This window comes from Mustela erminea, chromosome 11 (assembly GCF_009829155.1).
Source record: "Mustela erminea isolate mMusErm1 chromosome 11, mMusErm1.Pri, whole genome shotgun sequence".
Lineage (NCBI taxonomy): Eukaryota > Metazoa > Chordata > Mammalia > Carnivora > Mustelidae > Mustela > Mustela erminea.
In genome coordinates this window covers 89,418,935-89,432,385 of record NC_045624.1, presented here as the reverse complement: position 1 = coordinate 89,432,385, position 13,451 = coordinate 89,418,935, and the positions used below count along the sequence as shown (strand labels likewise).

At 34.3% G+C, this 13,451-nt stretch overlaps 1 protein-coding gene across 3 annotated transcripts in view; it reads left to right on the top strand.

The window, feature by feature from the left end:
• COG5 (component of oligomeric golgi complex 5) overlaps window positions 1-13,451 on the top strand; it is a 293,532-nt gene that overhangs the window by 128,588 nt on the left and 151,493 nt on the right. For all 3 annotated transcript variants that reach the window (XM_032304091.1, XM_032304089.1, XM_032304090.1), the window contains exon 7: window positions 874-1,004. In XM_032304091.1, the coding sequence (XP_032159982.1) occupies window positions 874-1,004 (131 nt within the window). The remainder of the gene's footprint in view (window positions 1-873; window positions 1,005-13,451) is intronic.

Here is a 13,451-nt window from a genome sequence, read left to right as displayed (position 1 = left end):
AAGAATATGGTGAAAAACAGATTTGATATTCTGTTGAGTAACTAGACAACAAAGTAATCTTCTATATAAAACAGTAGTATTTTTTAGAAATAATTTATCTTGTTAAAAATAAAAAACAGAGTCTTAGAACTGTGAATAAGCTGCTTAATCTTAAAATCTTGACCTTAGTTTTAGCATTTTAGTTACGTTAGATATGTCTAAAATAAGTCAAAACATAAAAATTTTTAAAAAACTATCAAATTTTAAGTATGCACAATTATTGATAACATCTTTGTAGAGATCTTTTCATGATTTTTGCTCTGTATACCTTTATAAATAGAATGTTAATTCTATAAGTAGTTGATTCCTCTTTATAAATTTTTTATTCAATGATATCATGAAAATCCTTTAATGTAAGCTGCTCTTAGGTCTGCAAAATCATATAAACTGACAGCATGATAAATTCTAGCATGCTAAATTATTTTCATGATTTATTAATTATTCAAATGCTGATTATTTGTTTCAAATATTTTGTTACTATAAAATAACTTAAAACTGTCTTGCAACAGATTTCTAAGGTTTCCAAGATCAGGATATTTCATTATATTTAAATAAATTTGACACTACTTTTTATGTAATGTGTTGACATTACTGGGAATTTACTATAATTATGATTTCTATTCCTGCTTTATCAACTCTATCTTATTTAGAATATTTTGCTCCAGAGTGAAGTTATTTATTAAATAGAAAATGTTTGGGTAACTATATTTTTTAAAATAAAAATTTGGAAAGGGAAGTATTTTGAAGAATTAGATATGGTAGTTCAGTACCTTGATATTTATTCAATAGTGAAATACTTAAATGTGTGTGTTTTTTGGTGTTTTTTTTTAATAGATTATCTTTCTCAAGGAATAGATCTTTCTGGAATAGAAGTAATAGAAAATGATTTACTTTTTATTGCAAGAGCTCGACTTGAAGTGGAAAATCAAGCTAAGCGCCTCCTGGAACAGGGTGTAGAGACACAGGTAATAAAAGTAATAGCATTTTGTTAATGTGTTAAATATGTCGTAAGACAGATGAAGATTTGACTTTGAGGTTAAAAAACTAATATATGCCCTCATCGCTGAAGAACCATGTCTACAGTTTAAATTGTAGAGTAGGGTATGGAGTAAGTATAGGGAAATTTTATTTAATATATGTTTATCTAATTTTAAAAATAGATTACAAGATTTTAGTATGTGATATATAAAATATGAGATATAATTTATGTGTCTATGTAGATAGACCGTTAATACCTGTTGAATATGCTTATTTTGTCTTAAGCACTGTTACTTATTTAAGCCTTTCAACAACCCAGTAAAGTCAGTATTGTTATTTCCATTTTACAAATGAGGAGACTGAGAACTTAAGTATCACATGGTATATTTTGGATCCAGACATTAAGCACTCTAACCCAAGAATCCTGCACCATTTACAATCACTGTGTATATATTTGTTTATTTATTTATTTGAGTGTGAGAAAGCACAAGCTGGAGAGTGGCAAAGAGTGAGAGGGAGAAACAGGCTTCTCGCTAAGCAGGGGATCCTGATGTGGGGCTCAGTCAGTACCCCAGGATCATGATCTGAGTTGAAGGCAAACATTTAACTGACTGAGCCATTCAGGGTCCCATCTGTGCCATAATTTAAAAATATATATATTTTGGCTTGAGATATTTCTTAGGTATCATTTGCCTGTTGCTAAATATTCTGTAGTTGAAGAAATCCAAAGTTATTGATGTAGTTGAATCAACAAATTAGATGTAACCTATTATTCTACATTTCAATTGCACCCAGATATTTTCTCCATTTGTTTTGGACCCAAATACAATTATTAGTGTCTATTTTTATTTGGATCCTTTAAACTAGGTGTTGTATTTTGTGTATTTGTACTGGACAAAAATAATTTTACAAATATTTTATTCTCTAAGTAGTCTCTAAATCAGGAAGGTACTTGTTTGACTTCTGATTCTTCGTGGTTAAAATTTAAAAAGCATGACTGAGTATCACTGTTTAAAATAAACTTTTGACATTGATTATTATTTACATAATGAAAAGTGAATGGATGATAAGTACATATAGAATGAAATACCACACACACACATGCATGTAGAGTGAAATACCACCATGTGAACACATCTGTAAAATCAAGCCCCAGTCAAGAAATGGGAAACTCCCAGCCCTCCTGGGTTCTCTTCACTCCCTCTCATAGTCACTGCTGTCCTTCTTTCCCGAAGGTAACCAGTATCCCAACTTAGAATACTGGAGCTGAGTTTTACCTGCTACTGATTTTCTGACTTTAGGTCTCACTGTGAAAGTAAACTGCTTATACTGTTAAAAAACAACAACAACAACAACAACAACAAAAAAACCTACATCAAATTAGAGAAGATAATTTCAGATAAATATTCAAGGAATTCCATGTCAACTTTGAATTAAGATGAATATTTCTGTAGAAAGTTGACCCATTTCATTTAGTTGTGAGAAGGGTAGCAATTAACATTTCAGAAAGTGAAGGATCCCAAGCCTTTTATATTCATCCAATGTCCATCTTATTACTACCTCACAGATTTCAAACTTTATGTAATACTATTTAAAATTTTTCCTGTGAAGTATATATTGCTATGTATGTATGTACATATATGCTTATATCTTTAATCTATGCAATCCTTAGTATTTTATTACATTTCAGAGTCATGGGAATGAAGCCAAAAATGGTAGAAAAGAAGCATTACTAAAGTTTGTTTAAAATACCATTTTTCAGTAGGGGTGGGTGATTTTAACATGGTGCAAAGGAATGGTTACTTTTAAAGACTTATTTTTTACTGTGTTCTTACATATCTAAAGTGGGGAAATATTTTCTAGGATAATTTTTCCTAACTAAATTCAATTTTAGATATGTTTTTGTTTTGGGGTACCTTTTAACAGTTGTCAAATTTGACTTTGCTTCAGTTTTTATTTTTTTTATTTTTATTTTTTTTTTAAAGATTTATTTTTATTTATTTATTTGACAGAGAGAGATCAGAAGTAGGCAGAGAGGCAGGAAGAGAGAGAGGAAGGGAAGCAGGCTCCCTGCTGAACAGAGAGCCCGATGTGGGACTCGATCCCAGGACCCCGAGATCATGACCCAAGCAGAAGGCAGCGGCTTAACCCACTGAGCCACCCAGGCGCCCTGCTTCAGTTTTTAAATCATAGTAAATTTAAAGTAGAACTGATAAACCTGTAAGAAATTAGTATCCTTAAACATTAATAGTGTTAAAAATTTGAATTGTATAAAGTTAATGAAAAGATTATTCAAGTAGATAACTGTCATTATTTAGCTAATGGCCCATGTCTAATCAGTGAGATTAAGTTAGATAAAGAAGAAAAAAATAAAAATAATATGTGTCTTCACGGGTAGATGTGGGATGATCTGCATGGATCTGAGAACAGTCAACAGGGAGCTATAATTTTGTATGTCTCAGTGTGGTTTGAAGGAGGGTAGTTTCTGCTTAGTAGATGGAAATATTATCTCTGTTTTAGGCTGTATGGGTTATATTAGCAAAGTTTGTCGTTCATTAGTCAGCATTATCCAATTCATTTGTCTCGTTTAGAGTCTATAAATATAAAGTAACCAACCTGAAAATAATTGGGCTTCCTACATAATTTTCCTAAAGGAAGAAAAGTGTACCAATCTGCCAGTATTAACATTCTGGTTCATTTTACAATTTCTACAGTATTTGTCGTGTATAAATTAATATTCATGTTTATGACATTTATTAATGAATTTAGTCACGTGTGTCTGTCTCTCTCAGACCTGAGTCCTCTGGGTTATTTTCACGATGTCCGCTTTCTGCCTTTGCAGAACTGACATTAAACCGTCAACAGTAATGATGCTACTGAAATAATGCTTCTTGGGAGACAAGGTGGAAGGAGTCTATATGGGAACCTTTTGCCTTACCTCTTAGAAAGCAGCAAGACAGAGGTGTCATCCGGCTGGGTCAGCAGGCAGTTCAGGAATAAAGAAAGAAACTAACCTTTATTGAATGCAGTTCTTTGCCAGGATTTGTGGTTAGTCACTATACATTTGTTATCTCAGTCGTAGGAACAAATATGTGAGGAAGATATAATTATCCACTTTTTATACTTAAGGAAACAAAGCCCTGGAAAGGTTAAGAAATTAGCTGAAGATTACACAGCTAGCAGGTGGTAGAATCATGGTCTGGGAATGCCAGCTTTCCACCTTTCTTAAATAAGACCAAGCACTTTATTCTAATTTTGTTAAATAATCATATTTTAAATTATTTGACAATCTGCAAAGTAATTTATGTTGAGAAGAATTTTTATACCATAAAAATTTCTTTGGGAAGTCTCCATGTGATGACTAATCTAAACCAGTTCTTTAGTATTCCTCAGAATTTTTATGTTTCTCTGGCCAACTTTTTCCCCCCATATTCTCTGCAGTTAGTATTTCAGACTTTCTCTACTTTCCATCAACCTTGCCCGCTTTGCCACACACTCCAGTTCACCCTGAGCAGATACTCTTAATTTCTTCTTTGTACACGGACCTCTCACGCTGCCTGTGCTCGGGGCCCCAGTGTATTAGGAACCTTATCTCATTGTATTTCCACATCTCCTTTCTGTTTTATGCTCTGTCTTGTGTTCTTTTCCTTCTCATCAGCATTTACACTGCATATTTGATGCCAGTTTCCCCTGTGTTCTCTGCTTTTCAGGCTCACAGGCTTGCTTTTCGTTTTTCACATGCCTACTTTCCTTCCTTCTTTAGGGCTTTCATGTTCCTTTTAGGCCTGAAATACTCCTTCCACTTCCCATTAAAACAGATGCTGCAGCTTGCATCTATTTTATTCTCAAATCACATTCTCCCATTTATCAGATGTCACTGAAATAGTTAAATGTGGGGTGCCTGGGTGGCTCAGTGGGTTGAAGCCTCTACCTTCGGCTCAGGTCATGATCCCAGGGTCCTGGGATCAAGCCCCGCATCAGGCTTTCTGCTCAGCGGGGAGCCTGCTTCCCCCCTCTCTCTCTCTGCCTTCCTCTCTACCTGCTTGTGATCTCTGTCTGTCAAATAAATAAATAAAATCTTAAAAAAAAAAAGGAAATAGTTAAATGTATTATTAATATTTATTGTAAATATAGACTAAAAGAATGACAGCATTTTAATTTGAAGTATTAATGCAATAATGAAATACTGTACACTAATCAGTTTATAGGCTCATAACATGAACAGAAATTTTCAAAAAATAAGGAACTTTTGAAAAATGTTACGTCATCACTTGCATTTAATAATCAACTTCTGACATTAATTTGGCTTCTCAAAAATAGTGATTTCTTTTTGAGTGTGTAGTTGATAGCTATCATTTTTAGTGTCAGTTAGTTATAAATCTTAACTTTATTAAAAGAAAGTTTATTTTCTTGGCATTCTTTTTCCAAAACCAAAATTTTAGTAAATATAGATAATTTCTCTTTGATCATTACTGTTTTTTCCTGGTTAATTGCATAAATGTGCTATTTTCATTTGTAGGTTTTAAATGGCTTTGTAGTATCACAAAATCTCTGCTATAGTGTTTCATAATTTCTCTTTTTGAAGACATAAGCTAAATGACTACTGAGATATTGAAGAGCTCTTGTTTCTTCCTGCATAAAAAATATGAAAGTAAACTAACCTCACAAAGGCTGTATTATTTCTATATGGAAGAGATTCGTAGAGGTATCACTACCATTTTCTTTATTAAGAGTTTGGAAGGATTGATGACTTGGAGTGCATCTTCTGGTGAAGCATACCATATCACCACATTATAAAAAACATTCTTCAATTCACTTGAAGAATGAATCTTTGTCACAGATACGGGGCTTGATATGGCTTCCATCCGCAGCTCTTCCTTTCCTCCAATTTCTCTCTGTCTCTTTTGTACTGATCCTCAGAATCTTTCGCTGACAGAAGCCAGACAAAGAAAGAGAGAACCTTATGATATTTTCAGGATTGCAGCAGATTCATTACCTCGAGCTCTAACTAGCTTTCAAAAATAGGTGACAAAGATTTTGATCTGGATGAGTTCCTGCATCACCATAGATACCAGGCCTCCACAGTGAAATGATGACATTTTAATTAGAAAGACAGCTTTAACTTGTGAATTATAAGCTTTCCCGGTAAACAAGTGCAGGACTTTCTGGAGTTTCCAGGATGGGGGAAGATGATGTACTTAGTCACTTGTCTTTAAAAGTCATCAGGACAAAGGTCTATGTGATCTGTTCTTTCAGAGCTTAGTACTCGGCAGTGATCTCCCTCGTGGTAATTGTTGCCAGTGCTAGGAAGTAAATATCCACGGACCTGTCTTTTCCCTGAGGCAGAAAACCTCCTTGGTCAAGTGAGCCCAAGGTTCTGGTGCTTATCAGTTGACAACTAACAGTACTGTGACAGTGAGGTCTAGACAAGAGTCTTTCTAAGAGATGACATTGTAGAACTGAAGTTCAATAGATAAATGTCTCCATAACACGCAGTAAGTGACTATGATATTATGAACCCTTTTTACTTTTGTAATTAAAAATTCTCAGTTTGCTTCTAGCATAGAGAGGGTACCAATTTAAATGCGTTGTGTTGAAGATCTGTGGAAATTAAGCATTTCCTAAGCTTCAAAAACACTTCCTGGCAAAGTTGAACAAAGAAAAAAAAATTCCTTTCGTAGCTACTTATGGTAGTTCAGCATGCAGTACTTCTTTTGTGATCGCTTTTCTTCTGTGCTGGCCCAACCAACACCAGTAGTAGACTTGGTGTCAGTTGATTTGTGAAGTTGGATATCTGCTTTTAAAGGTCTAGCTTTCTGTCTTTAGCTGCTGCAAGTTTTCCTGGCTTGTCTCATGTATTCTAGAACATTTGAATCTATATAAACTCCTTTGTATATTTGGTCCCAAGGTACTTTTTGGTTTTTGGTTTTTTTGCCATTTACAAAATACAGAGCTTCAGTAATTTTTCAACTCTTGTTGAAATATTCTTCTTTTTATTCATTTTTTAAACTTAAGTAAATTAACATACAATATCCTAGTTTCAGGTTTATATCATAGTGATTAGATATTTTTAAATGTTATAAAATGATCACTGTAAGTCTAGTTAATATCACCATACAAAGTTCTTACAGTGTTATTAACTGTACTTCCTATGCTGTACATTACATCCCATGACTTAATTATTTTATAACTGCAAGTTAGTACTTCTTAATATCCTTCACCTATTTTGCCTGCCCCCTCAATCCCTCCCTCATTTGGTTACCAGCAGTTTGTTTCCTGTGAGTCTGTTTCTGTTTTTATTTTTGTTTTAGGTTCCACTTAGAAGTGAAATCTCATGGTATTTGTTATTCTGTGTCTGACATTTCACTAAACTTAATACCCTCAAGGTCCATTCATATTGTCATAAATGGCAAGACTTCATTCTTTTGGCTTTTTTAATTTTAATTTTATTTTTTTAAGTAAGCTCTATGCCCAACCTGGGGCTTGAACTGATGACCCCAAGATCAAGAGTCGGATGCTCTACTGACTGAGCCAGCCAGGCACCCCAACATTTCATTCTTTTCTATGGCTACTCAACAGTATGCATACACCACACTTTCTTTATCTGTTCATCTGTCAGTGGACAGTTATGTTGCTTCCCTATCTTGGCTATTATAAGTAATCCTGCAGTAAACATAGGGGTACATATATCTTTTTGAATTAGTGTTCTCATTTTTTTTGGGTAAATACCTGGTAGTGGAATTGCTGGATCATATGGTAATTCTATTTTTAACTTTTTGAGTTTTCCCAAAGCATTTTTTTTGACCCAAAATAAACAACTTCAGGATGGGTAGGTGCTATGGATGAAGGGTATTAAAGGTACAAACTTCCAGGTAAAGAATAAATGTCTTGAGAGTGTAATATACAACATTGTGACTATAGTTAATACAACAGTACTGCTGAGAGGATAGTCCTTAAAAGTGCTTATCACAGGAAAAAAATCTGTAACTATGGTGATGATGTTACCTAGACTTTATGATGATCATTTTGCAATATACACAAATATCATATCATTATGTTGTACACCTGGAACTAATATAATGTTGCATGTCAATTATACTTCAATTTGAAAAGAAGCAATTTGAAAGGATGATTATAGTAAGAGCTCTTCAAGTTAACCAGAGCTAAATGTTTCATGTATTTCCTTTACTAAATTCAGTGGATAATTTGTCATTACTACCCCCATCTACCACAAATATTTGTCTGTTTGCTCCTATCACTGTTAGCTTTCCTTAGATTTAATAGAGATCTGGGGCGGGGCTGGGGGGGCTCCTGGGTGGCTCAGTGGGTTAAAGCCTCTGCCTTCAGCTCAGGTCATGATATCCGGGTCCTGGGCTCGAGCCCTGCATTGAGCCCTGCATCGGGCTCTCTGCTCAGCAGGGAGCCTGCTTCCCTTCCTCTCTCTCTGCTTGCCTCTCTGCCTACTTGTGATCTCTGTCTGTCAAATGAATAAATAAAATCTTTAAAAAACTTTTTTTAAAAACTAAAAAAAAAGAGATCTGCATGAGCACATTTATATTTAAATAAGGTTTATGACGTGTGTAAATAATAATTTTAAAAATTACTCTTCTGTAGTTAATATGTTGTTATGTGTTGTTACTAATAATAGTAGCGTTATTAATTTGTACTGACCTGGTGTTATAGAACTTAAAAAGATACTGATCTCTAAATGTTTTCCCCGAAGTTTAGTCTTATTATTTAGCTTGTGCTTGCTATTTTATCCTTAAATTTGGAAATTAATTTAAACTCTTATTTAAACACTCTAAATCAAGGGTTGGTACTGTGGATTTTGCTATGACCCAAGTACTAAGAATTGTTTTTGCATTTTTAAGTGGTTGAAAAAAAACAAAGAAGAACATGCAATGGAAACCATATGTGTCCTGGAAAGCCTGAAATACTTACTTTTGCGCCCTTTAAAGAAAAAGTATACTGATCCTTGCTTTAAATCATTTTATTTTCTTCATCGTGTATGTTTTAGTATTTTTCTTCCTTCCTTCTCTCCACAACCCCATTCTCTTCTGTAGCATTTCAGTTATCATATGGTACTGCTCTGTGTTTTTGTTTTATGCCAAATGTAAAGTGGTACTGTTATTTTTGTTTCTGCATTTTGTATTCATGCTATTTTCTTATTCTTTGATACATTTTCTTGTCATGAACAACCTACTGTAACATTGGTTACTTTGTTTTTAGATTTAATTTTGTTGCTATCTTCTAGTGTAGATTCACTCTAATTCATTCTAATTAACTGTCTACTTTCAGCCGTAGGGTCTTTTGGCATTATAGCTTTCCATAGTTTTCCAGTTCACTGAGTGGCATTTCATTTTCATACTGCCCTGTGAATAATTTTTTCAATAACTGACTAAATTTTTATTATATTCACATAGAATCTATCCCTGTTCTTTGTCTAAAATTTGTGTAATTATTTTCTGTTTCTCAAAAACTCAGAACTTTTTATTTGGGCAACTCTTATTTAAATGATTTTTACTTAATTTAAACAATCTAATGCTGGCTTTTTATTATAGTAGCAAATACTTAAATTTTTATTTTGTAATTCAGAAGAAAAGACCCAGGTAACCGCTTTGGGTCACTCAAGATTAGTTTGCATTTTCTACAGTTTCATATAACCAAAGTCATAGTGTGGTTTCTCATGTCTGAGAAACATGAGACATGTCTGACATGATGAAGACATGATGAAGAAACATGTCTGTTCTCCATCATAATTATTTTGAGATCAATCCATGTTGAATGCTTTGGTGGCTTGGTCCTTTTTTATTGCAGATTAGTATTCCATTTTAGTTGAAGTACTTTTATCTGTTAACTAATTGACAGACATCTGGGGTTATTTCCAGATTGAGGCTATGTAAATAAGGCTGCCATGGGCCAAGTACAAGTCTCTGTGTCAGCGTATGTTTTCGTTTCTCTTGGGTAAGTATGAAATGCAAGAATGGTTGGGTTTTTGCAAAGAATGGTATATTTACTTTTTAAAGAAACTAGCAGTTTTCCAGAGTGGCTCTATCTTTTCACATTCTCACCTGAGTAGGTTAGGGTTTCTCCAGGTCCTCACCAAATTTGATGTTGGGAGTCTTTTTTAATTTTAGACATTTGAACAGGTCTCGGAGGTAGTAGATTCTCATTGTGGTTTTAATTTGCCTTTCCCCTAATAGCTGATGTGACCAGCTCTTCCCATATGCTAAATATGAAAGGTCTTTGATCGGTATTTAAAGAGTTTATTTTATTCTTCTTACTGAAATGTAAGAATTCTTAATGTATTCTGGATACAGATCTTTTGTCACATATGTGTATTGTAAATATTTTCTAAGGCTTGCCTTTTTTCTTTTTGCATTGTCATTGAGGTGTAATTTAACATACCATAACATTCGTTCATTTAGCGTATAGTTTGATGAATTTCAGTCAATTTGTACAATTGTGCAACCATGTCACAACACACATTTTGGGAAAACTGTTATCGCCATGAAACCATTCCCTCATGCCTGTTCGCAGTCAGTCCCTTCTCCCACTGCTGAACCCAGGCAATCCCTGATCTGCTCTCCATGTCCATAGATCTGGCTTTCTCTAAAATTTCATAAAAGTGGAACCACACAGCATGTATTCTTAGACATCTAGTTTCTTTCACTTAGCACATTGTTTTATTTAGGTTCATCTTTGTTGTTGCATGCATAAGTGATCCTCTTCTTGCTTAGTAATATTCCATTCTGTGGATATAGTCACCGTTCAAGTATCTATAGGTTGATGGACATTAGATTAGTTACAGGTTTTTAGCTATTAAGAATAATGCTGCTCGCGTCCCTGATTGGCTCAGTCAGTTAAGTGTCTTATTTCAGCTCAGGTCTTGATCTCAGGATCAAGGATGCATTCAAGCCACGCATTTAGAAAAAAGAAAGAAAGAATAATGCTGCCTTTTCCCCCCACTTGATATCATCTTTTTGAAGAGCAAATTTTTTTAGTTTTGACAGACCGGTTTATCTGTGGTTTTGTTTGCATGTTACATAAAATTTCTGCCTACCCCAAAGGTGCAAATCTTTCTTCCTGTGTTTTTTTGAGAATTTATGAGTTTATTGTTTAATTTTTATGTTAAGTGTAAGGTTCATTTTTTCCATAGAAATAGGCGGTCGTTTGAGCACCTTTTGTTGAAAAGGGTTATTTTTTCTTTCATTGAATTACTTCATTGTGAATTGGCAGATATTTTGGCACCTGGAGAATATTTAATTGCTTGTCATTCTTTCTACTGATAGTTTTAACATTTATTGATGATTTTTGTCTAAATCATTTTATATTTTTCATTGGAGAATGTGAAAGTGATTTCTATTTTTGTTATTCCTCTGTTTTTATTAGCTGTGATTCATTTGTAAAGAAGAACTTTCACTCATCAACTCAGGAAATTTGGTTACGCTGAACTGTAATTCCTTTTTAAAATGATCAGTAAATATTTAAATTTTGCACCTTTATTATCAATTTACAAAGTAGTGAGTTGCTATGATAGCCACCTCCAGTGGCAGCAAATGTGGTATGATTTTGTTCTCTTTTGTTTTTCCTTCTTTTTTTTTTTTTTGAAGAACTGTTAGGGACTCATGTATTTTTATATATGTGGTGCTGGGTGAGACTGCGAGAGCTGTGACACCAAGCCAGACTAACGATGGCTTAAAAATAGGGATTTGTCTGGTTGTGGGTGGTGCTAACATTGTTTCAGCTGTTCAATAAGGATTCAGGTCTTTCTTCCATTCTGTCATCCTTAGTGTCCTTTGCTGGTCACATCATGGTCTCCCACCACTAGGCATCATGCCCATGTTTGACGTGTGGATATGGGGCAGTGTCAGCTGCCAGCCAAAAGGCAGGGCAAATCTTCAGAACTGCCCCAGGAGACCTGTTTTTCTGTCTTATTGACCAGATCTGGGCCGCATGGTCATCCCAGCTGTCAGGAGTACTGTGGAAGCAAGGATCTGGCAGAGAAGCACAAAATTGTCAGCATTGGCTTGCGCTGCTCATGGGCCATTGCTGGGGGCAGAGTGCATTGTCACCCCAGGAGAAAATTAGGTTTTTACTTTAGAAACATTGGGAACATTATGTTAAGAAAGGCAGAACTGAATTTCAGGGAGTAACTAGTAATGCCTACCATAAATGTCTTTGATAAAGCACAGAATGACTAGAATTATTCTGTTACTTAAAAAGATAAGCCAAATTTATACATTTGACTTAAAAGTGTAATTATATTAAAAGAATAACATTTGGGCCTTAGTATATTGTTGTCTTATTTTCCTATACTGTCATTGTCCTATAAAATTCATTTTACTATTGAACACATTTTAGTGTCCTTGAAAAACTATCTACTGATCTTTAATGCAATGAGAATGTTATTCTTGGGTCCCTGGCTGGCTCAGTTGGTGGAACATGTTACTCTTGATCATGGGGTCATGAGTTCAAGCCCCGTGTTGGGGGTAGAGATTACTTTAAAAAAAAAAAGAGAGAGAGAGAGAGAGAGAATGTTCCTCTAAGCATTGACATCATTTAAATATTTTTATTTAATGCCAATGTATGACTTCAAATGCTCTCTAGATTTGATACTCTAAATCTGTTATCCTTTGATACTCCCTTTTCCATTTTCTGTGTGTCATCACTTCTTCTGCAGAACCCTCCTCTTCCTGTCCATGTTCACTCCTTTTTTACTGTCCTTTTTCCTTGTCTTTCTATAGCTCTTTTATTTTCTGCTTTTCTTCTAAAAGGGCTAGAATAAAGTTGATTTCTGGTTGATAAGATCATATTGTGCTATTAAATGTCCTTCTTAGTTTCTTAATTTCATTTGGGTTATGCACTGTTGACTGTTGATTGTTAACAGGTTCTGAAATAATCATATTAGCTTAGCTGAGAAGTACATATCCAGCATTAATGGCCTGCATGTTACTGAATCAGAGAAGACACTGGTAAGCTCTAAATCACAACCAAGGTAGCTAATATAATTCTTGCTTTTAAATTACGTTATTTAATGTGATTCTCTCTTCCTTTAGGACATGTAATCTCCCATGCAGCTCCATTAAGTTTTCAGTGTTTTAGGCATGTTGTAGCTCCAGAAAAAGTGTCCAGTGTGTCTGTCCCATTAGGGCATATGGCTAGGAGATTATAAATTGCCTTCAGTATTTTGGCCTAATATACACTTGTTATGTATAGGGTGTTGTGAGTTTATTAATACTATTTTTGTTAAATAAAATAGTTGGAATTTTTAATTTGTAAATTACTGTGTATGTTTTAGGTACTGAGCTTTTCCTTGTTTTAAATTTACCTGAAAATCAGCCTGATTTTATTAAGTACATCTTCTACTGAGGGCATGGTTTAAAGAATTACCTGCTTTGTGGTAAAGATGATTAAATCTGTGTCCTTTCTCT